Genomic DNA, 26,672 nt, shown 5'->3' on the forward strand with positions numbered 1-26,672 from the left:
CATGTGATAAAATTTGATACAGAAACTGAGTCCAGTTATTCTTCTAAAAAACGGTATCAAATCAATAAAACCAGATATTTAAAAGGCAGGAACTGTTGTCCTGGCTAAAAACATTTAGAGATGAAAGGCCTCCATAATTTGCCTAGAAATATGATCTGGCCTTAATTACTGCACACAAATATAGAGCTAAACCATTACATATTTTGATTGATGGAAGGGACAGCAAGTGAATAAAAGCTGGGCGGCACTGTTTAAAATGCATAGAGTTTAAGAGTGGAATCACAAACCCTTTCCTTAAATCAAAGTAAAATTTGCAAAAAAAACTATATGCATTGTGCTTTGATCTGACACTAAGTCACAAGGACATTTTCCCAGAACTGGATTCAAGTCGTTGGTTAGCGGAAAAACTGACGAGTTGGTGAAATGTCTCTAGTTTTAGGCGTGTGAGGACATATCAAAGCCTGGAGTTCAGTACATATTTTAAATATGGTTCCATGCCATCTGATTGCTGCAGCAGAAGATTCCTCCTTGCACTAGATTTCTTGGACTCAATAGCCCACCTCGAGTCAGCCAGATAAGTAAGACAGATGTTTTTCAGATCTTTCCTGGAAAGTGTTTCCATTTTTTCTGTTGTAAAGAATAACTCAGGGTGGCCCAAGTCCGTAAGAAAGTTCTTTATATAATCCAGCCATGGAATTTGCAGCGAATGACTTAATAATTGATCATCTTCTATAATGGCCCTATTCAGACTAGCAAAGTCGGAGGTCCATAATTTATGCCAAAGTAAGATTGGTTGCGTGCTTATTAGGTATGTAATGTATGTTAACCCCATTTCTGTATGGCACGCCAAGGTTGAGGTAGATTTTGGCACACTTAGGATGGACTTTAAAAAATCGTTTTCAGCTAGCTGTAGGGCGTTGCATTTCCTATATCCCCACAGGCCTGCCCCATACAGTGCAACAGAGACACATTTTGCATTATAGATTGTCATCATGTCTTTGGGAGTGGCCCTACCGACCTTTTTGGAATTGGTTTTTACAGCCATAATTTTCGTAAAAAGTAATTTCCTAGACCTGATGGCTTGCAGCCGGGTGCCTTTATTATCAAACATAATACCTAGATATGAAAAGGTTTCTATATCATCTAGTTTGACACCCTTTAAAATGACTTGGGATTTTTTTGCAGATTTTATACCACAGGTCATCGTGAAGTTTTTAGAGTGATTGATTTTAAGGCCTAAGTCTTCCATATAATTGTCGAAAGTTGTTAATAGTTGCTGTAAAGCTACTGGGGTGCGTGCCATTGAAACAGCATCATCAGCATACCGGAATCTTTCAAAAGACAACTTGTGGAAGATCTCTACAAGCAGTAGATAAGACAGCCTCTAATTTATTCTTATATAGGGCAAACAATAGGGGAGCTAAAACACAGCCTTGGCGTACCCCCCCGCTTTACAGGAAAGATGGAGGTACACTCCCCCTGAGACCCATAACGCACCCTAGCTTTGGCTCCAGAGTATAGTTCCCAGATGAAGTGAACTATTGTAATATCTACCCCCATATCTGGCAAAATAGGCCAAAGTTTGCTGTGAATTACACAGTCAAACGCCGAAGTCAAGTCCACAAATACAAGGTGTAAAGCTCCTGTCTTGGCCTTCGTATATTTACCACTTATAATATCTAAATTCAGGGCCTGTTCCACAGTCCCTATCCCAGCCCTGAAGCCGTATTGTAGGTCCATTAGGATATTATTAACTTCTGTCCATTCCCGCAACCTATTTAGGACAATACGTCCTGCAATCTTTGCGAGAGTGTGAAGCAGTGAAGTTGGCCTGTAACATGCTGGGTTTTGGCGGACTCTTTCTTTTAAATATTGGAACAATAACGGACTCTGCCCAGGTTGGGATAAAGGCTCTGGCACAACAGGCTCGTAAGACCTGTGTCAATAGAGGGCCCCAGAGTGAAACATTAGACTTATAGTTATCGATTGGTACTCCATCTGGACCTGGTGCTTTCCCTCTCTTGCTGGCATTGATGGCATCAATGACCTCATTTAAACTGAATGGTGGAGTAATAGGCTGAAAGTCCAGTCTGTGGACGTTTGTATCTAGGACAAAAAATTTTGAGGAGTATATTTCGGAAAAATATGTAACCCACTCCCCTTCCGTGATGGCTATTTCGATACTTGGTGGCGTTCCATCACCCAGGAGAGGGGAGTTCACTATCTTCCAAAATTTGGCATTATCATTCTGGAGGCTTGCATTATAAAGAGAATGACACGCCTCATCTTTTAAATTTTGTTTCCTGTTTTTATAGCCTTTTTATACTCGTGTCTGAGAGTAGTGATCTCATATTTATCTGGGTTTTGACTATGTAGGTACTGTTTAAGTCTCTTATGGGCCCGTGTACATCCAGTATCAAACCACCCTTTGTTTCCTCGTGGTCTAGATTTACCTATGCTTACTGCGAGATACTGTTTGATTCCAGTGGTGATTGCTGTGAATGCTTTAATACACTCCTGTGAGCTGATGTTGTCTGAGAGGCAGGTTTCAAACTCATTAGCGTAATCACTCAATAGCTGTTTCATAAAACCTATTGGTTCAATCTGTGACCAACAAATAGAGTAACCATTCCTTGCATCCAGTTCAATATTCACTACCTTCTCTGCTACTCCCTTATGTTTGTTTATAGCTTGAGGGAGTACAAGACGTAAACTTTGAGGGTAGTGGTCGCTAAGCGCGATGTCATGGATTTTGTACTCAGATGTGCAAAAAACAAAATTATTAGATATTAATATAAAGTCAATTATAGTGTTGGCACATCTGCCATTAAAGGTAGGTTTAAACTGTAGCTTACTATTGTTTAAACCATTACAAAAGAAGAGATCAAATTTAAATAGTACGTCATTCAACAAATGACCGTAGTAGTTGTGGGTAAAATTAAATAAGTAATTGTTTCCGCCTATGCCAAGGGAACAGGGTTTCTCATCTGTTTGGGAGCACAGGTGGGTGTTAAAATCGCTCCCCCCACACGATAAAGGTCTCTTTATGTGAGGAATTACATGCATGATCCAGATCGTCCTGCAATTGCCTGAGTGTGTATGAGAATGTTTGTTGGGGGGCATTAATATAAAAATTAATTGCCAATTGCGCTTCATTTTTTAATTCACATAGTATCAGTTTATAGAACGTATTAGAAATTGAGCTAATCACCTTTTTTTAATCAAACTTATTGGAAATAAATGTGCCCAGTCCACCTTTCGCCCTGCCCGTGAACAGGGGACTGCGGGGTGTGAAATGTCCTAAAGCCATTTATATGAATGGGATCTACGGACCAAGTAAAAGATCTAATAAATTCTAGCCAATCCTCATTCTCGATTTTATTACGCAGACCCGCCACGTTCCAGAATAGAAGATTGTCTCCCGGTGTAATTAGGCCCTAACCCGGAGGATCGTGTTGTCCTACTTTCCTTATTGATGTGGAGATATTAGTCTCCATCTCTATGTGGAGTGTGGAATTTGATATGGGAGTGGGCAGGTGAGCAGGAACTCTACCTGTTAGTGTTTCATCAATAAGATCCTGTCGGGGTAATTTTTCCATTACCATCATTTAGTCTCCTGTTCTCCCCACCAGGCCGTCATCGCCCTTCAATAGATCAGGAGCAGTGCTCATCAGTATGGGGCTTGTCCTGCCCGCAACCTGATCTATTGTCAGTCAATCAACTTCTTCCAAAGCGAGGGCATGAAATCTGTTCTTAGTAGGGACCATATAATTTCTTTCGGGTCTGCTTTGCTGTTTTACAGGATCTGTGCTAGGTTGGTCATGCCTCCCATTAAAATTATAAAGCAAATCTAGACGGAGCAGTGAAATGCCATGGTCAGAAATCTGTCGTGGGCTTAAATTTCTCAAAATGTCCTCGACCAATTTTGGGGTTTTAAACGAAAGTACCACACAGTCACCTCTTAATGTTTTGTCATTCCTGCCCGCCCAGTTTACCCTACTGACCATTTTAATATCTTCAAAAAGTGTATCTGTCATACCAGGTTTCATACGGGTCCCTATCCAATTGAGGGATTTATTCCTCAGTGCCCTCCATGTTTTCCTGTTATCCACGGGTAAGGTGGGAACATTTGCAAGAACTACCACATAGGGAGTTACAGCGGGAGGGAGGTCTAGTGTGTCTCTTGATGCTGGTAAAATATCCAGGGGAAGTTTCAGTCTATTCTGTGGTTCTAAACCATTTGTATTCGCATTTGATTGTTGGAAACCTCTGGTACTGGTTAGGGAAGTACAGGGTTCTACATGTCATTGGTTAACCCGGGGAATACTTGGTGGGTGTTGACACTCTTTGGAGGAATGTAAATTCCGATTTAAATCTATATCGCCACAATGTTGAGAAATTACAGGCATTGGGCCCAAAGTCTGAGCCTTCACTAAATTGAGTATTGACTCCACGTTTTCCTCCACTTGGATTAGGCGCTTTGTCAATAACTCAAAGGATGACTTAACTAGATGTTCCAGGGCATTAATGGTATCTAAGGTGTTAGGTTTTGCTTTAGCTATAGATTGTTTAGGCTTCTGACCGGATTTTATGTTGTCAAGATTGATTTGAGTTTGTTCCGTGGGTTGAAATCCAAAATTGCCATATCTGCTTATAACAGACGGCTCTTGACTGGATGATCTACCCTTTCTTGCTGCTTTGGATTTCCTTGTGCGTTTGGGTGAAGGTGAATGGTCATCAGCCTCTGAGATAGATTCGTTTAGATAGTGGATGCATCCATTTGGGCCTTTTATTTGATCCCCACTTTCCGACAACATTATCTGTGTTGGAGAGGCTGATACTAGCGGAGCGGGGTTATTATGATTAGATGAAGATCCCAACGGGCACTTCTGAATTAATATCCTTTCCTAGACGTTAGTAATCTGTTTATCAATAGCCCCCATTGCTCCTGAAATACATTTTAGTATTGAAGAGTGGTCTTTATGGGAAGAAGTATCTTTTGCACTAAGTTGCTTCCTCTTACCCATTTTTAACTAATTACTTTGCTTTTAGAGGTTCAGCTGATGCTACTCTAAAACACTTCTAACCAATAACTAAAACTAGGAAAGCAAACGCAACTAGGACAGTCAAAAATGGCCTTATAATGGCACAAAGGTGAGAATAACCTTGTCAGGATACAGAAAACTGTTAATAGAGTTGCCTGTAATAGCATGCAGTTATTCACTCAGCAACAAACGATGAACAAGAGAACCTGCCTAATTTCCTAGTGACCATACGCTCTCAAGTCCCACTGTAGCAGTGGAGATTTCAGGGGGGGGGGCCCAGCCCAGCCTCTTCCTGTAAGCGATCATTATTTACAAATAAAAGAATGGAGTATAAATTGGCATGCATGCAAGCAACTGCATACAGACTGTCGGAGCTGAAGCTCTATATCCTACTTAATATCCTTCTGACAGAGGTAATGTTTTAATAAATCTAAGTCCTCCTCAAGGACAGTGGTTCAGTCCATGCATAGGTAAGTTGTCAACAGTTTCAACCCAGATATATAAAAAAAGAAGAAAAAAAAACACCAAGCCACTCAAAACATTTTATTTGGGTCTTCATCAGGATGGGTAAATGGGGAAACCTTAATGAGGATACTATAGGTTTAAAATGTGTCTGGTGTGTCCTCCTAAAACTCATTATTCTACTGATGTGCAAAACTGACCTATAGTAGTATAGATGTTTGTCTCGCAAGCAAACACATATATAGTTGAATGCTTGTATGCTCCTCGTCTAAGGCTCACATGTCTAATGTTTTCTGCAGTGTGAAAACAAAATTCATTTGTAAAACCACATATGAGCCCAAATCACTATATAGAAATGCTAAATATGCATTGGCACTCACCCATTTGAAATCGTTAAATCTAAAGATTGCTAAAAAAAAAAAAGGCAACTTGTAGTTATATCATTGAAAAGAAAAACAATATTGTGTCCAAACAAGGCTTAATGGTGATTATTCACTGTGGTCTCTTGCATTGAAAAACTACAGGTTGGGAGATCTCTTGAAATTATGTGCAGAATGGACCGTAAACAAAAGTTAATAACAAGGTTACAAACTGGTCCGTTTTGTAACACCAAAAGCGATTCTAGTAACAAAAATAAATTGCAGCGGCATCGCTCCCTTCTTACTGCTCTTGCAACAAAGTATCTCCTCCTTTTCTGATGCATAGACAGCGAGCAGGCCTACGGGAGAGAAGATAAAGCTAAGCTCTGTGATGTGCACTTTGGAGCTTGCGGATGTCGCAGGCCTCCTAAAATGGAGGATTGCCATGATGCGGTCTAGTTGCCAGTGCGACTGGGATGCGAGAGTCCGTATAACAGGATTATCATCATTGAGAAGGCTGCATGTTATTGGACAGGTTGGAGATAAAATGGTAACATGAAAAAGGGGCATTGTTAATGCGCATTTGCTGTGAGGAAAAAGCAAGTAACAAGCCACCTGTGAAGAAACAAAAATACTAGGCCAGTTTTGAACTAACAATCTTGACATTTCATTAAAATACAGAAATGTAATAATGGACACAACTTCAAACTCCTATCCAATAAGAAGTATACCAATATGTGTGCATACATTTCAGGATTGTGATTTGGCGGTACAGTTGCCAGTGCAACTGGGATGTGGGAGTCCATATAATACCGGACAGCAGGATTACTTGAAATGTGGATGGAGGATGTGCGCTATTGTTCAGGTTTAATATGAAGCAGTAACCCGAAAGCGTTATTTTTTAAATATGAATTTGTTAAGAGAGAAAACAAGGAAAAAGCACCTGTGCAAAATTACTGGGCTGGTTTTGAGCTAAATCTTGACATGTCTATAAAATACAGAAATGTAACTCCCTTCAATAAAACAATGCCGTTATCCATGATTAAATTACAGTTGTTTTCATTGAGTTGCTTAATTGTAAACATAAATATCAAAACAGATTCATGAGGAAATGAGAAGCTCATGTTAAATACACACGTAGCCATGACTTTCGTGTATAATAGGCCCCCATGGTATGTGCCTAGAAGTATGTGATGCCGTAATATGATAAGACTAATAAGTATCACAAGAGTCTCAGCCTGACCAGAAATACAAATTAAAGGAGAATATGGTTCATCCATTATTCAATGTAGACACTTGTCTCGCTAGCTCCTCAAACTCATTCAACCCCCGCAATACTGTGTCCAGTGCGTGTATCCACTTGTACTCACGTAGGTTCAGTGTGTTGATAAAATTAACACCCCTTAGGTTGGCTGTGACCTTTTCAATCACCACCCATTTCAAACTGTAACTGGGTGTTCAAAGGTGGTGAAATGGTCAACAAGACACTCACAGCATTCTGCAGCATATCCTGCTGCTGTGTATGTGCCTTCACTTTCTGGTGGGTTTGTCCCACATAGCAATAGGTACACAGACACTTGATTACGTATATCCCATCAGTGCTGTTGCAGTTGGTATGACCCCCTCAGTGTGTAGTTGCGTTCATTGTGTACAAAAAAAACTTACTTTAAATTGTGAAGTAGCCATTACCGTAAAAGTAGCCTTCTTGAAAGCAGAAAAAATGTCTTGTTTTTTTTAATGACACCAAAGCATTGCGTTAACCCTTGGATATATTATATTTGATGTAGTCTTTGTTTTCTGTAAGGAGGTTCATCACATCTGAGAACAGGTTTGACCTTGGAAACGTTTTCACATTTGGTCAGGCAGTGTCCAGTGTTCATCCCCTTGCACTAGCTAGTGATTTTTCAAAGGTGGCATCTCCCCAACTCTTTAGAACACATCAGGAACTGCAGAAAAACATAAGACTGCTGCATTAGCTGTCTTCAACCTCTGTGGAGACTTGAACAGCTGATTCTGACTCTGCTTGTACCTAGGACTGAGTGAGCTCCAAAGGTCAGTTGGCTGACTTAGTTTGTGGCTATGGGGAGAGAGAGAGGCCCCTTTTCCAGTAATAACGGGCAGCATGCAGAACTGAACTGGACCCTGCTTGTGGCCTCTGCTGGTGTAGGTTCTGGCCCCTAAGTGCTGAGCTTGAGGTCCTTGGCTTCTTAGGGGGCCAAGAGGAGCTGCTCCAAGAAGTTGGACAAAGTGGGATAAAGAAATGTTTTTTATCTTTCAAGACCTTCAGTGGGATATGGCGAAAAAGGTATCCGGTTTCAAGAGGAATTTGTCAGATATAACGACCCGGATTAACCCCGCTGGTGGCTCTTTTTTTGGAGCTCCAAAAAAAGAGTCCAAATGTAGTAATCTTGACTGAGCAAAGGCCCTTTACAATGCCCACCCAACTGGAGGACTTCAGTTAGCGTAAAGCTAGAATTTTTCCTGGTCTGAGCATTTGAGACCAAAACCATTGGCTTCAGCAGCATCTTGGCCATTGACTATCTGACTTTGCCTTATACAACCTTCAACTTTGCCCACTGGAGGATTTAGACTTCCATTTAAAAAAAAAATGGCTAAATCAGAAGGTAAAAATCTTAACCAGGATGACCCGCTTCATATATCGGACCTCTGCTTCATTGCTGTCAGCCTGAAACCATGTCAAGATTCAGGTGAACTGCTAACGGTGACTGCTGGTCTCTTTGGTTTTATCTCCATTTTATTTTTTTTAATACTTTTTCTTGGCAGTTCTTGTTGTTCAAAATTCATCTTTGTGTTCCCTATTAATATTTGTAAATTATTTTTCTAATTCAAAGTTCTGAATTTTTAGTAATGCTGTAGTGGGAAGATGTTTTCAAGAGAGATGACTTCTTGAAGGGCAGCTGTGGTGACTTTAACCCAAAGCCTGATAGAGAGGTGGCATTTTTGTGCTTTTTTTAATCCCAGTGTAGCTTGGCAAATTTGAAATATATAGAGGTTGTTGAGTCAGCAGATTAGAGAAGTGATCAGTTTTGTGATGTTGTGTTACTTGATCCGGTTTAAAGAATGGCCTTCAGAGTATGTGGTCTGCAGACATAAACAGTGAAATTTGTTAGGAATGAATGAGTACAATTTATGATGCATCACCCATGTGCCTTTTCCCAAATGACAATCTGCACATCATTCCAGCAGTCAGATAATCCTCAACTGGGTCCTCTTATAAAGGCATGGCCAGTGAACATTTAGCAGTACCAGGTGATAAGGTGGGCATCGTTAACGCTTGGACAACTATCCGTGCCTGCAGAAGTAGATTTAATTTACATTTCTTTTTTTCCCCCTCATTTACATTAATGGCCATTTCATTTATCTGTTCTGCTTAATCTCACGGGAGAAACTCATTGGCAGTTAATTTTGAATTTACTGCTTTCAGAAGTCATATAAAGCTCTTTGAACCACAAGTCTCCGTAGGCCTAGAACTGGTTTCTTGAAGAATCGTGTCATCTGTGACCAGGTGAGGAAATACCCCTGTTTGTAGTGCTCAAAATGTCCTTTACATTTCTTTCCAAGCCACTTTCCTCACATGTCTAAGGACTGCTGTTCCTTCCCACATGTCTGCCCAACATCATACTTCCTCAGTTGAGGGTGTGCTCAATGTCCGGAATGTTCAGTGAGGATTTAAATTCTTACTAGTCAGAATTTTTCTCATGAAGTTTGCACATATGGTATATTCTGCCTCTAAGGTCATTTGAGATGACAGTCTTTTGAAGTAAAAACTGTTCTGAGCTGCAAGATTGCCAAATGGAATCATGGCCCTGATGTACTATTTCCATTAACAAAGCAGAGATGTGCAGTTTGCACACTGATTGTTTACAAATTGGAAGCTATTTTGCGATGCAGCCTGTCTACTAATATGTTGCATCAAATTATCCATTTGTAAGGGTCACATAGAGACCTCTAAAATAATAATTAGGTAGGTCGCAATTTGTGACCCCTGTAATTGGCTGCAAATGCAGGGATGCAGCCTGCATTGATGCTCCATCTCTGCATGTCCACATGGGAAATAGAAACTGCAGCCGTTGATTAGATAGTTGCTATGCATTTTACCCCTCTGCCCTGCCCCTATTTGGAACGCTTCAGAAAGAACTGGCACCAGGCCTAAAGGGGAATCCGCCCCACTGGGACATTGTTCACTTGCAAATCATTTACCATCCCAGCTTGAGGGTCAATAACTGATGAATGGTTTCTGACTGCAGTTGTGGTCACCAACTGTTGATATTTCCAATTGTTCATTCCAAGTAGGCCCCAAGGCATCTTTAGCACACCCCTTTTATTTGCAATTCATAGTAGATTGCAAAGGCCCTTTTACCAGTCAAAAGAATTTTGGGGGCTCAGCACTTTTTAAAAGTGTTTTCTCACTGCAAAACGTCTGTTTTCTTATATTTCATGCACTGCAACTGCAAAACACCTTTGTACATCTGACCTAATTCTATGTTCCTTGTTTGACTGTGGTAATAGTGACATCTGTGGCAATTTGTGTGATTTGTGGTGGTTGCAGAGCAGCTACATAAGGTACAAGTTTTTTTGAAGGAATTATTCCATGTAGGTCTCTTCCTAGGATGATATTTCCCAAAACATTTTCAGAGTCCTCTTTCCTTATAACCTGGGTTGTAGATGCTATGTTGTCTTCCCTTGTGTGTGTTTTGGGGAATTAATTCCAAGTTGGAAACCAGGCCTAGTAAGTAAAATGAAGCTTGATTTACGCTCATGCTTAGGGTTATCTTTCCTACTTGTGTTTATTTACTATTGTTGTTGGCTACCCTTAAATCTTCTTGACTGGTGAATGGTAACTGGTGATTCTCGGGGAGCAGAGAGAGATAATTTTGTATCTAATATGGAGAAAATTGACCTACAGAAGATACATATGCTAAACCGCAATATAAGAATCTGTGTCTGGCCCTCATAAAACATGTTGGGATAATCCTATGACTAGGAGTACTTGGTGCACCAGAAAGCAATTTAATATTCTGCAGGCTTATTTTCTTGTTAATGTCAGCTCTGTTCTTCTGATTTGCTTACAGGTGAAATTTGTAACTGTGGCTGGGAACAGAAATACAAGTGGACTGTCTGAAATATGCTTGCTGGATTTGCTTCACTCTGCTGCCACTTTTGACTAATGGTCCTGTCCTACTGAAAACATGGAGCACCAATCCCAGTTTGTTGCTGCTGGATTGAATGGAACAGCCAAGTTGGGGCACACGCATGTTCTGCATAGTTACATCGATGTGCAGAGCAATCAGAATCTTGTCTCTGTTGCTGAAGCCACAAGCCCATTGGTTCCTCTTATTACTTTGGATGGATATACTAATTCTGAAGAAATCCTAAGGTTTTCTCCACAACATATTAAAAAGTAAGTAGACATGATTGGCACTTTAAAACTGTGAACAGATATCGTGTTGATTTACTTTATTTTTGGGCTGTCCTCTTTGACTTTCCAGGTATATTTGGTGCAAAACGATTAACCATACTCAATAGCATTGATATTAAAAGCACTGAACCATAACATTTCTTAAGCATTAGATCTTTTGGTGTACTCACATGCTGAGATTCAGCCTTTCCAGCTACCTTTTTTAGAATTTTAGAAATGTGTAATTGAAACTGGAGAGGTGATAGACCTGGCATCCTTAGGGTGGTCTTGCCCCAGACTTTTTGCCTTTTTCATCCTGGTTTGTTGCTGTAACTTTTTGTTGGCCTTAGGACTGTGAACACTTTACAATTCATAGCCAGTGCATGTGCTTCTCCCCTAAACACAGTAACACTGGTGTATCCACAATTGGCGCATTTGATTTACATGTGACTGTGAGTCCCTTGTAAAGTGGTATACCATATACCTAGAGCCCGTAAATTAAATGCTACTAGTGGGCTTACAGCACAGAGTGTTCCACCCACTTATGTAGCTCTGTAAACATGTCTCCGGCCTGCCACTGCAGAGCCTGTGTGAGCAGTCTCACTGCCACCCAGACCTGGCACCTATGACCTCTTGCCAAGCCCAGAACTCCCCTTTTGTTAAAGTCATCCCTAAAGGAAGCTCTAGGTAGCCTATAGGGCCGGGTGCCATGTAAGTAAGAGGCAGGACGTATACCTTTTAAGTTTTTTTCATGACCTGGTAATCAAAACTCCAAAAGTCTTTTTTAATTACTGTGTGGCCTGCCCCTCTCATAGGCCCACATTGGGAATTCCTTATAATACCTTTTAAAGTGTAATTCCTTACCTGAGAGGAGTAGCTGCATTGTATTTAGTACCATTTGGAAGGGTAGTAATAGATCTTTACTGGTAAAGTCAGATTTATTTTTACTATTTTAGAAATGCCACTTTTAGAAAGTGGGCATTTCTCTGCACTCGCTGCCCTGTGTGTCTAACGGCTTGGGCTAGGTGACAGCTACATTTGTGCATTACCTTCAGACACCCACAACACAGGGTACTCAGCTGTATCTGCATACTGATAGGGTCTTCCTAGGGAAGAGGTTGGAAAGGGCTTACACTGACACCTCAGAGGGTAGGGACCAGAGTCAATACAAAGGGTCTTATTACCTCCCACTTATAGACTGGAGCCTGGACAGACTTGAAAGGGGGTCCTCTGCACTTCACAAGATTTCTTTGTAGTCCCCCCCCCCCCCAACCACATTAAAGGCACTTACTAGTATAAGTAATGGGTCCCTGACCTACTAAAAACAGAACACTTCTGGATTCAAGGAAATGCTGCTGGATTGAAGAATGCTGTATTCCAGGATTTCCACTCTTCCAGGATTGACTGCTCCCTGGAACTGCTGCCCTGCTTTGCTGTGCCACCTTGCTGATCTCTGCCCAGTAGCTCAAGACTCTTTCACCAAACCAAGAGTGACTCCGAGTGGCTTTTAGCTTTCCTTTGATGCTCGTTACTTAAATCACCCCGAGCGGCTTTGCTGCTTGCTACTTTGTTCCCCCGGAGTGGCTCTCATGAATCTTCGCCGCCTGCTGCTTCAATCACCCTTGAGCGGCTTTGCCAAACTCTGATGCTTGCAACTTTGTTCACCCGGAGCAGCTCAGCTGAACCTTTACCGCTCGCTGCTTCAGTCACTGCCGAGGGGCTTGCCAAACCCAGCCACTTTCAACTTTTTGATCACTTGGAGCGGCCCTTCTGAACTTGCTGATCGTTGCATCAGTCAACCTGAGTGGCCTTGCCCAGCTTGGCTGTGTGCAGCTTTGATCACCTTGAGCGGCCCCAGAAATCATTGCCACCCGTGCTCTCCTTAGACCTGGAGCAGCCCTGCTCAAACCAGCTGCGCACTGCTCTCCTGTGGTCCCCACCTGCTTCCGTGGTGACCGCACCTGGAAATCACCGATCTGCTTCCCGAGAGGAGCGCATCCAGGACAGTACAGTACAGCACTGTATAAAACCATTGCACACTTGTGCTGAGGAGTCTCCAGCACCATATCTTTGATCGCATCATTGGATATCAACCTTGTTTTATTTTGAGTCTGCAAAGAAAATACGTAACCATTTACGAATTAGATCTGTATCGTGCTGATCTTAAATTAACCAGATAAACAAGCTTTATTTTTCTTCTTCCTCGGAAAGTCTTTTTGGTGGTGTACCTCCTTTTATTATGTTTGTGTGTGGCACAAATACTTTACACATTGCCTTCTAAATTAGGTCTGCCTGCTCTGCACAAAGCTACCAGAGGATGAGCACAGTCTAATTTAAGTTGTGTCATTGACTTGCCCTGACTAGGATTATGGTCCCTACTTGGACAGGGTGCATACCCCTGCCAACTAGGGACCTAATTCCTAACGAGCGTATACCACCTGTTCCCCATACGTTGTTTTTCAGGCCACCAAAAAATCATCTATGTGTGATAACAGTGCTCGTTTTTAGTTGTTAAACAGACTTTTCCCTGAAAACCGACATTTAAAGAGGTTGCTTGGCTCTTTTTTTTTTTTTTCTTCTTTTTTTTCTTTTGCATCCAAAAGTCTAATCATAGGCTCCATTTGTCAACTATACTAAAAGGCAGGGAGTGAGATTCCTAAGGTCCCTCCATGGTATCTACTTAGAGAAATAAACATGTAAATCCTCACATACAGAATGGACTCTACTCAGCTGAATATGTGTTCCTTAGGACACTGTCTAGCAGCTCAGTTGTCACAGGCGAAGAGGTCACATGAAGGATCAAGTATTGGTAACGGCCAGTGCCCATCGCTGTCTGAAGTGGAGGAACAGCAGCAATTTGTTGGCAGACATGCCTTTTCAGGACCCTATTCCACAGATGGTCGTCACTACAGACGCCTCCCAAGCTGGTTGGGGAGCTCACCTTAATCACAACCCAGTTCAAGGGTTATGGACTCCTGCAGCTTCTGGGAATCCAGTTGCCCTCAAAGCCTTCCTAACACTTATTCGCAACAGTGTAGTCTTCATCAGGACTGACAACATGACTGTCATGTACTATCTAAGGAAACATGGGTGTACCCACTCTCTCACTCTGTCTCATAGCACAGTTAATATGCATTAGGCCATTCACCACGGTATTCACCTGTTGGTGGAATACTCATTGGCGGTTGACAAATTTTCAGACCTGCCAGGCCCAAAGCATCAGCAAGTCCAGTAGTAGGAACTCCACCCACAGATTGTAAAACTGAATTTCACCCACTGTGGCACTTCAGATGTGGGTCTGTTTGCCACACCAGTGAACACAAAATAGCCAAACTTCTCTGAGAACCTGCACCTGTGTTCCCCAGGCAATGCTGTATGAATCAGTTGGTCATGCATGTATGCCTATGCATTTCAGCCTCTCTCTCTCCTTCCACAAATAGTACTGAAGTTCAGGCAAACTTCACAAACCCCCATACTATTGGCCTTACCTGAGTGAGGCAGCCCTACTATTCTGCCCTCTTAGAACTGTACATCAGCTCACAAGAGAAGCTCCCCAACAGTCAACCTAATCACTAGAGCACAAGGACTGATCAGACACTCCGATCCCAAACAGCTGATTCTGGTGATTTGGCACCTGAAGCCTTAGAACTTTGTTATTTAGGTTTACTCCAAGAACTTATGAATATTTTGAGGAAGTCTTGTAGATCCTGTACACATGAGCATAACACTGCCAACTATAAACTTTTTGTCCACTACTGTAATGCAAAAAAACATTGTGCTTAAAGCACTTGTTGAGGACATCATTACCTACTTAGTTCATTTACAAAAGACATGATTGGTGCATACTTCTATTTTTCTTCAGTTAGCAGCATACATGCAGAACAACTCCCTTTCCTGTGTTCCAGTGGTTTAATCTTTCATGGAGGGCCTTGAAAGGGTTATCCCTCCGAGTTTGACCAGTGCCACAGTTGAATCTTAATGTGGTACTCACCAGAATAATGGCTCCTCCATTTGAACTGCTACATTTCTGTGACCTACATAACCTTTCCTAGAAGGTATCCTTCTTTGGTTGATTGACTTTTTTACAACACGTTACTGCTATACAAGCTCTCATGTTACAGGAACTTTTTATACTGGTTCATATTTTTTTCCAAGTTAGTTTCCCTGTTCCACCTTAATCAGACTATAAAGCTTCCAGTTTTTTCCCCAAACCCAGATTCTGTAGCAAAGAGAGACCTTCATACTTTAGACATAAAACATGCTCTCATGTACTACATTAATTGAACAAAAATCTTTTTGCAGAACTTATCAGCTATTTGTAGCCTCTGCAAAACCTCACTAGCGGCAATCAACGTCCAAGGCAGAAATTACTAGAAAGATAGTTAAATGCATCCAAACCTGCTATCTCAAGTCAAAAAGAGCTTTTCCTGTAATATCTAGGGCCCATTCATCTAGAAATTAGGCAGCATCTATGGCCTTCTTACATAATACCCAGTTAGCATATGTAGACCGGCTACTTGGTCAACCTCTTACACATTTACTAAATATTATTGTATGGATGTTCTTGCTATACAACAAGCAATAGTTGGCTAGTCAGACCTTAGGACATTATTCCACATATCTACATCATGCACACACTAGCCTCCGCTTTTGAGGAGGCACTGCTTTACAGTGTATGCAGAGTGGATGTATCAGCTGCACTACACTCCATGAACAGATGCTTACAAGGTAAGTAACGTTTTCGTTTTCATCTAGAAAGGCCTTGAAAAGCTACAGTGTTTAGGAATTTGTCTGAGAGACCTGGAAAAATTGATGGCCTCCCTGACATGGTACTGCATGATGTCAAGGCAGTCGGCCTTCTGGAATTCTTCAGGCTGCAGCTTTGGGTGAGCTCTATTTTGTTAGCACTTCACATCGAATAGGCTACCTTTTCCTTCATACTTTTGTTTTAAAAACATTTAAAAGCAGTGGTCTTTTCAGCCAAAAGTACTGTTTGACTACTTTATACTTTTTAACACCTGCAAAATGTGGATTAAAATGTATTTCCCCCTCCCCCCCCAATAAGCAGGTATTTTTAATTCCTTTTTTCTTATAGTTTCACATCTCCCGAATCTGCTTTGAGGTGATCTACTAGATTCAGAGAGACTATTTGTGACAGAGTACTAGGATTACATGTAGGGTTCATTACCTTTCTTCACACTTTTTTCTTTTTTTCTCACTCTTCTAGGGCTTTACCCTATGGTCCTTCTCCTTACATCATTGTCCAAGTCCTCGCACTTAAGTCCAGCTGTGCCAGTTTGCTTTTGACAGCATCACGTGCAAACTTTAGTCTTGTGGTGCAACTGTTGGACCACTCTTTTGATTCTTTTCCAGATCTTGTGCAGCATACTTTACTCCATTTATTTCCAAAACCTTATTATTTTGCGTTTCTGTGCTGGGGCCATTTAGTTGCCTTTTCTTTTACGTGGCCCACTTGTGACTCCATAGAGCCTAGAATACCTTTTTATACTCCAAACCTAAACCCTCTGTTCTAGTCATCACACACGCCATCTGTGCCATCTTTTATTGTGTGCACATAACAATAATATATTTTTGGAGCTAAATAAGTGCTGTGACACAAAGCAGAAAGGGAATGTAAGCTTCTGGCTTTAGCACAGGTGCTGCAGCACTGATATATACACTGTGTAAAGTGTTGTCATTCCTTCTCTGCTCTGGAATGACTTTTCATTCTTTCCGTGGTATCCCTTAACTTTTTGCCTCTGTTTCCCAGGTTGTTGATGTGTGCTGGACTCTGTTTTTGCTGTTTTTTGTACTCTGGGCACTTTACCACTGCTAACCAGTGCTAAAGTGCAAGTGCTCCTATACAAAATGTGTATGTAATTGGTTCATCCATGATTGGCATATTTGATTTACTGGTAAGTCACTAGTACAGTGCGTGCACTAGAGGTGCCAAAGGCCTGTAAATCAAATGCTGCTAGTGGGCCTGCAGCTCTGGTTGTGCCACCCACAATAGTAGCTCTGTAAACCTGGCTCAGACCTGCCACTGCAGTATCTGTGTGTGCAGTTAGAAACTGCCAATTCGACTTGGCAAGTGTACTCACTTGCCAGGCTTAAACCATCCCTTTTTCTTACATGTACGACACCCCTAAGGTAGGCCCTAGGTAGACCTAAGGGCAGGGTGCAGTGTATGTTTAAGGTAGGACATATACTAAAGTGTTTTATATGTCCTAACAGTGAAATACTGCTAAATTCGTTTTTCACTGTTGCAAGACCTATCCCTCTCATAGGTTAACATGAGGGCTGCCTTTAAATATAATTAAAGTGTAGATTCCCTTGGGGAGCAGATAGACATCCGGAGTTTGGGGTCTCTGAGCTGACAGTTCAAAAATACATCTTTTAGTAAAGTTGATTTTAAGATTGTGTGTTTGAAAATGCCACTTTTAGAAAGTGGGCATTTTCTTGCTTATACCATTTCTGTGACTCTGCCTGTTTGTGGATTCCCTGTCTGGGTCAGTTTGACAGTTGGGCTGGTTGCACCTCTCTCTAGACAATGACACAAAGGGAGCTGGGGTGTAGCTTGCATATCCTGATGAGCCATCTGTGTTAGGAGGGAGGGGAGGAGTGGTCACTCACACCTGAAAGGGTTGTGCCTACCGTTACACAATGCAGTCTCCAACCCCCTGGTGTGTGTCTGGGGCCTGGCCTGGCCAAGGCTGGATTTCACAATCAAGAGACTTTTCTTTGAAGTAAGCCTACGTCAAAGGGCAAAGTGGGTATAAGAAGGGCACCCAAAAACACAGACTTTAGAACAGTTCTGGAAACCAAGAGGAACCTCTGCATGAAGAAGAGCTGCCCTTCCTGTGACTGTGCTTTGTGGAGCTATCCGACAGTTGCTGCTTCTGCCTGTGCAAGAGGACAAAGACTGGACTTTGTGTGCTTTCCTTCTTGTGAAGAACTTTAAAAGGGCTTGAACCTGAACTGGTCTACAGTTGTTGCTGTCTCAGGGACAGCAAAGTCTTCTCTCTGCCAGCACCTGGAGCCTCTGCTGAGTCTCCTGCCCTGCCAAGTGGTGCCCTATCCAGTTCCTGGGCCCTTGAAAGGAGAAGCTGGCACTCCAAGTTTAAGAAATCCAAGCACAGACCGCCGTGTAGGGAAAATTTCAATGCAACCTCTGGAAAAAACAACGTGCTGCTGGCTTTGCCGCTGAAATGGACGCCCCGCCTGCAGCGCGGCTGGGAGATCGACGCACGCGGCTGGGGAAACGAAACGACACGACAGGCAGCATTGATGACGGAGGCTGGTGAGATCGCAACTTACACTGTGCAGTTTTTGGATCACCGTGTGGCAGGATTTCTGATGCAAACATTGCGGGCGTGTCAAAAAAAAAAAAGAAAGAAAACATTTAAAAAAAAAAAAAAAAAAAAAAGCCTTCCTGGACCCGAGAGTGCTTGTCCGGATCGACTCATCTCTCTCCTGCAGAGAGGAAAAAACTACGCACGCCGACCCGACTGAAGGAGAAACAACGCATGGTCTCGCTCGTGAGTGATATCGGAACATCACAAACTTCTTTTTGCGCACACTCGCCCGTGCAGAGTTATTTTTGACGCGACCCAGGTAAATTTTCACGCTAACAACGTTCGCGTTAGCATTGTGTTTAAAAGAACATGAAGACTCTCTTTTTGCTTTTTAATTAATAAGGTGACTTGTGTATGTCGGATTTTTGTCGTTTAGGTCTTGTTTTGTTTAGATAAATATTTTCTATTTTTCTAAACCTGTGTTGTGTCATTTTATAGTGTTTTCATTAAGTTACTGTGTGTGTTGGTACAAATACTTTACACCTAGCTCTCTGAAGTTAAGCCTGCCTGCTCGTGCCAAGCTACCAAGGGGGTGAGCGGGGTTAGCTGAGGGTGATTCACTTTTACCCTGACTAGAGTGAGGGTCCTTGCTTGAACAGGGGATAACCTGACTGCCAACCAAAGACCCCATTTCAAACATAGTGTAATTGGCAGTGTAGGAATTGTAAGACAAAGTGCATGTAAGTGTCTCAAGCAAATACTTTAAATGTTAGTTTCAATTAACAAATGATATTGAAGCTAGTGGCGGTGCACATTAAAACAGTGTTAGTGTAATTCAGGTGTCTCCAACAAGTAGCTCGTGAGCTACCCATAAGTAGCTCTTCTGTGTGCAGCCCAGCCTACAAAAACTGAAAAGTGTATTTAAAACAAATGTGTAAACTTGTCTGTTAAGATCAGAATTAACATTCTAATATTCGTAGGTCTGGATGATCTTCATTGAACATGAGTAGCTTGTACTGCAGAAAAGGTTGGAGACCCCTGGCAATGTTTGTCACGTAATGGCTAATCATCTAAGTGTATTTGTACTGTATTTGTTACATTCCAACATACTTACTAGGTTCTGTTATTCTTCGTGCAGGAACTTCCTTCATTGTGGTAAGAAACACAAGCTAGAAGATGAAAATCATGAGGAGGATGAGTAAGTTCTGTCATGTGTTGAATGTGCGAAGAAAAGTGTCACAACTGAACATCTGACAAGGTTCCACCTCGCCATCTGGACTTTAGTGCTCCCCTAAAAATGGTTCAACATAGGTTCTTCACACTAAAGCTTCACTGCTGTAAAGCAGTCATACAGGATCACTTTTGTCCCCCCTCTTCCTCTAAAATCAATTGTTGTACTAATAGTGATATGTCGGATATCCCTTAAATCTCCTGATCTGCAAGGTGGTGGGCCTGGAACCTTTTGTCCTAAATAAGATTGTTCTTTAAGCCTAAGTCCTATAGTCACCCTGTAGTTGTATCTGTGTTGCGGGAGCTGGAGTCTTAACCCGAGTGCATCACCACCCCACCCACCCCCAAATCAACCTCTGAAAGGCACTTGTATGTTTTGCATGGAGCTTGTGCCTCGTGGTGCTTTTTATTCTTTACTTGAGGGTCAGGCATCATTGTAGCTCTTCTGGAAGAATGTTTAATTGCTATGCTCCTTGGTAATAACTTCCAATTTGAATAACATTCAATTTGACCTTTACACTGTAGTAATAACTTTAAGAAAAGAGGGTGTTTCCCATATGTTTTTGTTATATTTGGCACTGCTATTACTAAGATTACCTTTTGTAGAATGTGACAAATGGATTTGAAATGTTAATTTCAATTTGAGCATCAACATTGATTTACTGAGCCAGCTGGCATAGACTGCCTTGCTTCTTGCACTCCAAACAAAGAAATTCACCACGCTTATTCAGTAAGTAACTGGTTTATTAGCAACCCTGTGATACTCTTTTCGTTCCAGGTCTGCACCAACTGCCAGTAAAATAGAAATAAAACGGTTCCAAAAACAATGGTTACGAAAAATAGTATTCTATTTCAAAAACAACTCATCCCTTTTGGATTTTTTTTTTTCTCAGTTTCTTCACACTTATTCAGTATCCTGCCTTCAAAGTAATACCAGTATTCTCATGATTGTAATCATAGCTTTGTTTTGTAAATCTCTTTGGGTTTCTTAATATTACATTTTTCAACCTCCGGAGACCACTCAACTTTTCTTCACTCACTCATCCATATCATGTTATGTATAGGGTACTGTTTCCTACTTCTCATCAATTCAAATGGGCTGTACCCTGTAACTGAGGGTGTTGATTTATATGCCCAAAGCATTATTTTTGCTTCTTCTATTTAATTCGTACAGCTCATCACAGCACACCGAATTGTACCCTATTAAACCTCACTGCAGCACACGTTGATGATCCGGTGGATTGTACTGAATGATACTGCCATTTTCTCTTCAGCAAGTTTTCAACTAATTTAAATTGTGATCTGTTGTCACTTCTGATTCTTTCAGCCAACACTACCGTACGAAGACACAAACCACAGCATCAGCTCTGTTGCCTCCAATTCTGCCAATTTTGGAAGGAAAGATAAATGAATCACCTATTAACTCATTCTTTCTTCATATTGTATCGGACCCATGATATCCTTATCTTTAGTTTCCCATATCATCTTAGCACATTCTAATGGCCTTAGTGTAGAAAGTAGAGTACTTGTCTTATCCACAGTACAACATTCTGTACAGTTCTGTACACAACTGTAGAATTTTCCTTCTCATATAAAAGGTGGGACAATTCTTTATCTTCTTATTCTTCATAACCAACTCATTTCTTAATGTATTAATGTAGGGTTCGATTTACATTTGTTTGGCCAACCTTCCTTCAAGTTGCCCAACTTGCTTACTCTTGTACGTAGACTTCCACTCTTCATGATTAATTCGTTTCTCATCCTCTTCATTCATACTTGCTTTTGGCGGTCCTGATAATCATTCTAAGGTGGTACTTTCAACGGAAGCTGAAGCCTGTTAAAGCAATCTGCCACCCTATTTTTTTTAAAAAGAGGATCCCTTGTTATCACACTTTGAATACTGGATAATGTTCCTTTAAGGGAGGCACCATACTGATATCTGTTTTTATTGTTCTCATAAGCATTTTTACAGTCTGCTTACAATCCAGACAGATTCTGAATTATTTGGTAGAATTTGTCTGAGTACATGTGTCCTCAGCAAAATCTTCAACAAATTTTGATAATAATGTCTTAACCTTAATAAGGATTGTAACTCTATCTAATTTATTTACCATATTGCGAACATTCTTCACTTTTTCAAATAATTTCTTTTGAGGTTTAACACAAATTAAATGTCATGTGACTGAGTTGCAAATTTATATATATTAAATATTCATGTCAGGCCCTTTTCCTGCGAAATGGTTGACAACTTAAGACTAAAGTAGTGCTGTGCTGTTCCTTATCCTTTCCCATTACCAAAATGTCACCTTGAAAGATCAAAATTCCTTCCATACCTTCAAAATTAGATGTAGCACCCTTTGGAAAACGCTTGCAGCCCACACTAGGCCAAAAGCCATTCTCACAGATTGAAAAAAAAATGTAAGCATCCGACATGGGTTATAAACACTGTAAGCTTTCTACTACTTTTTGAAGTGGCACTTGGTGGTCAGTCGGTCAACGAAAACTGATTGCTTACTTTAGTTTTGGCCAATAACTCGACAATCCTTGACCGAGGAAATTTGTCCACCAAAATGTTGTAGTTCAAGTCAGGCAAAGTGCAGTCTAATTGTTTTTTTAAGCAGCCGTGACACCATCAGTGAAGAAATCCAGTCACTGGATTCAAATTTCTGATTTGAGCATCCTGTTATCTAACTATTGTTCGACTTATTTTCTTATCCCTACAGAAATGTTCCGATTGTTGCGTTATAAATTACTGGGCAAACATTTTTTTCAAAATCATTTTTTTTTCTAGAAGCCCTCAGACTTTCCTATCCTTCTAGAAAATACTGCAGGGAATTTTTTCTTCCAGTTGTCCCCTGATTTAAAACTCTCACCTACTACCAACACTTGCTCCTGCCGATTGGGATCAAGAATAATATCTTTATCTTTCATCCACCCATCCTACAACCAAAGGATTATTTTCTGCTACACACAACTTCTCTTCAGGTATTCTAACTTTAAACTTAAAAGTGACACCTAAAACGCATCATAGGAATGATTTCCCTGTAATTCTGTCAGGATGGATGTCACTAGCTTCTAACATTTTACTTCATACCCTTTTTTTTTTCACTATTGTATAGGTTAATTCTGAATTGGCTGAAATATTTTTGTCCACCCCTGCAATATTCATCTTATATAAGGATATGTTGCAAGACTTAATAATCCATTGCAACACTCCCTCATTCACTGCTATTGTCAGCACTTTCTGAAGTACCTGACTCTTGTTGTTTTAACATGCTTAACTCTTATGAAATACCCAATCGATCCAGAGCATAAATATTTCGGATTCCCAGCTTGGCAGTCTGTTACTTGCAAAATGTTGAAGCTGAACCAGCTACCAATGATTGTTACAGACGTGATAGTTCTGGAGTTCACTAAATTTCTTTCTAGTACTTTCATTACTGCCCTCCATCACTTAGTTGTTTTCTTTGGCATTCACTTTGCTGACTTAATTATTCTTTTCAAATTCTATCATTTGATGCACCTTCTTGAAATTGCAGCCTTTCTTATTAACGTTCTCACATCTTTGAGAGCTGCTTCTCTGTCCGCTTAGTCTTTTTTAAATGGTTTTATTCGTATAGTGCATAACAGTCGTATCTCAGATTAGCTCACTTTACAGGCTCCAGATGAAATTGATAGTTTCCTTAATGCTGATTTAGTCATCAGCCTCCCGCTTGTCCTGCTTTGTTAAATTTAAAACATGTTCCGCTACACAGCAATATGCTTTGCTGCATTTTTTGTAACTTTTGATCTGTGTTGGGCTAGAAACAAATTTTGTTAAAATATACACATTTTGCAGCAGATGATGGATTATGTGGTAAATCCATAACTATGCAAAAAACCCTGCTGCTACAGAATTCCATAATTCCAGAGGCCCTGGCTTTAGGTGTGAATCCTAGTAGGGTAATTCAGATTTTCGTCCTTTTGAGGTTGATAAAATGAATGTAACCCATTCCCTGTTAAATATTCTTGTTGTTGTGGTATGCAATTATTTGTGTGCACTTCAACTGTTTACTTAGCAGAAACCATTGGTATGGACTGTTATCCCTTAGAAAGATCTTTCATTATAGAAAACATTCTAGACAACCAATATATTTTGCTCCTATTCAATTTGTGAACCATTCTTTGCACTGGCAACCACCAGGCACACTGTAAGGGTTTTTTAGGTCTCGGCTACTAGACTATGCATTGTCCACTAGAGTGCATACGTTTTCCAGATGTCTTCGAAGTGTGCTTCTCTTCCTCTGTTCTCTCTATTGCCCATTTGGTTCTTCCTGCCCCCACCGCAATGCGCTTGTCTTTGTTGCTCCTGGAACTGGTGTTTGCTTTTTCACCCATGTGCTTCTCTCCCTCCTAACCCCTCACACCTGTTTGCTCCAGCTTCCCCCCCCCCCCCCCCAACCCATCTGACTCTCCCTCGCGTCCCTTTGCTTATCCTGTGAGTCTGTGTTGCTTCCCCACCTTTCTGACCCTCATTGTTCCTTCCGGCCCCTGTTGCTTCAGTTCCCACCCGCTCATTGGTGCTTCTGCACAACCCCCCACCTTCCTCCTATCCTGTGGACTTTTCCCCCACTTGCTTTGCACCCATCCACTCTACTATTTTGCTTCTCTGCCTCCTTCCTGTGGTGATCCACTGGCTGCTTTAAAAAAAAAAAAAAAAAAAAAAAAAAAAAAATATATACATAAGGCTTTTGTGCATTTCTTGTGGTGTGGTGTGGTGTGTTGTGTGTTTTTTTTTTTTTTTTTTTTTTTTTTTTTTTTTCTTATTTCTTTCTTTTCATTTGCCGATCTGGAAAGGAAAAAAAAAACAGCTGCTTAATTATGTGTGTGTGTATATGTATGTGTGTGAAATATATATATTTATTATTATTATTATTATTATTTTTATTTTTTTTGCTCTGCAGTGGGGGACTTTGTTTGGGGAGGTGATCAACTCGGAGTTAACCTGAAATTATCTACAGACAGCCTGTTTGGAAGTTTTGAGACCTTGAGCTCTTATCTGTTAGAAAAAGCACAATGCTTATTTGGGTGACTGAATGGCAGTCCTATTCAGAAGTGTAGCAAATTGTGCTTTGAGTAGAATTAAGTGCAGCTTCTAGCTTTCTTCCTGATCAAAAGAAACTGGAATAATGGTTGACCTGGCATCCTTAGAGTGGTCTCACCCCAGCCTTTTTGTCTTTTTCTCATGTTCTGTTGCATCTTTTTGTTGATTTTTAGGACTCTGGGCACTTTACCATTGCTAAACAGTGTTAAAGTCTGTGTGCACTCTCCTCTAAACAAGGTAACATTGCCATATTTCATTTACATGTAAGACCCTCGTAAAATGGTATACCATATACCTAGGGCCTGTAAATTTAATGCTACTCATGGACCTGCATCACTGATTGTGCCACCCTCTTGAGTAGATCTATAAACATGGCTCAGACCTGCCATAGCGAAGCCTGTGTGCAGTATTACTGCCACCCTGACTTGGCTTTTAACACCTCTTGCCAAACCTTAAACTCCCATTTTCTTACATATAAGCTACCCCAAAAGTAGGCCCTAGGTAGTCCATAGGGCAGGGTGCAATGTAAGGAAAAGGCATGATATTTCATGTCCTGATAATGGAAAACTCCCAAAGTAGTTTTTCATTGCTGCAAGGCCTTCACCCCTCATAGGCCAGCATTGGGAATTCCTTGCAGTACCTTTAAGCTGTAATTCCTGATCTGAGAGGACTAGCTGCATTGTGTTTAGTACCATTGGAATGGTAGTAATATATAATCTTTACTAGTAAAGTCGGATTTACTTTTACTATTTTAGAAATGTCACTTTTTAAAAGTGGGCATTTCTCTGCACTCCCTGCCCTTTGTGCCTACAGCCTGTCTCCAATACACATCTGACTTAGGCTAGGTGACAGCTACACTTGTGCATTCCCTTCAGACACCCACAACACAGGATGCTTGGCTGCATCTGCATGCATCTGTGTACTGATGGGTCCTTCTGGGGAGGATGTTGGCAAGGGCTCAGATTTACATCTCAAAGAGTAGTGACCAGAGTCCACACAAAGGGTCTGATTTTCTACCAGTGGTAGTCTGGAGCTGAGGCCAACTTGTAAGGGGGACCTGTGCAGTTTACAAGAACATTTTGTAGTCATCCACCACATCAAAGGCACTTTTTAGTATAAGTACTATGTTCATGTCCCACTCAAATAAGTAAATTTCTGGACTCTAGGAAATGCAACTAGAGTAAAGACTGCTGTGTGCCAGGATTGCTACTCTGCCTCTGGATTGACTGCTCTCAGGAATTGCTGCCCTGCCTTGCTGTGCAGTCCTGCTGTCTGCTGATCTCTACCCGGTTGCCCCATACATATCCACCAAACCCAGAGTGACTCGGAGCGGCTTTTGCATTACTTTGCCGCTCACTTGCTTCAATCACCCGGAGCGGCCCTGTCATCCTTCGCCACCCTCTTTCTTCAAGTACCTGGAGTGGCCTTGCTAAACTCGCCTGCCTCTGTTTCCCTGCAGTCCCCACCTGCTTCCCTAGTGAGCCCACCTGGGAATTACTCAACCACTCACGAGAGGAGCTCAGCTCAGACATTACTGCAAACTGTGGAATCAACACGCACTCGTGCCAAGGAGTCTCCAGCACCATCTCTTCTATCACATCATCGATTTATCAACCTTTTTTTACTTAATCCTGGAAAGCGAATATTTAACCAGATAAACTAGCTTTATTTTTCTACACTTGTGTGGAGTCTTTTTGTGGTGTACCTTCTGTGATTACTGTGTGTGTGTTGCACAAATATTTTAGAAATCTATAGAATACACTGTTCCACAGAAAAAGG

At 41.2% G+C, this 26,672-nt stretch overlaps 1 protein-coding gene across 3 annotated transcripts in view; it reads left to right on the forward strand.

Moving 5' to 3' along the window:
- CCDC117 (coiled-coil domain containing 117) overlaps window positions 1-26,672 on the forward strand; it is a 152,907-nt gene that overhangs the window by 15,995 nt on the left and 110,240 nt on the right. For all 3 annotated transcript variants that reach the window (XM_069214461.1, XM_069214462.1, XM_069214463.1), the window contains exons 2-3: window positions 10,960-11,288; window positions 19,719-19,778. In XM_069214461.1, the coding sequence (XP_069070562.1) occupies window positions 11,077-11,288; window positions 19,719-19,778 (272 nt within the window). In that variant the 5' untranslated portion in view covers window positions 10,960-11,076. The remainder of the gene's footprint in view (window positions 1-10,959; window positions 11,289-19,718; window positions 19,779-26,672) is intronic.

This window comes from Pleurodeles waltl, chromosome 11, assembly GCF_031143425.1.
Source record: "Pleurodeles waltl isolate 20211129_DDA chromosome 11, aPleWal1.hap1.20221129, whole genome shotgun sequence".
NCBI lineage: Eukaryota > Metazoa > Chordata > Amphibia > Caudata > Salamandridae > Pleurodeles > Pleurodeles waltl.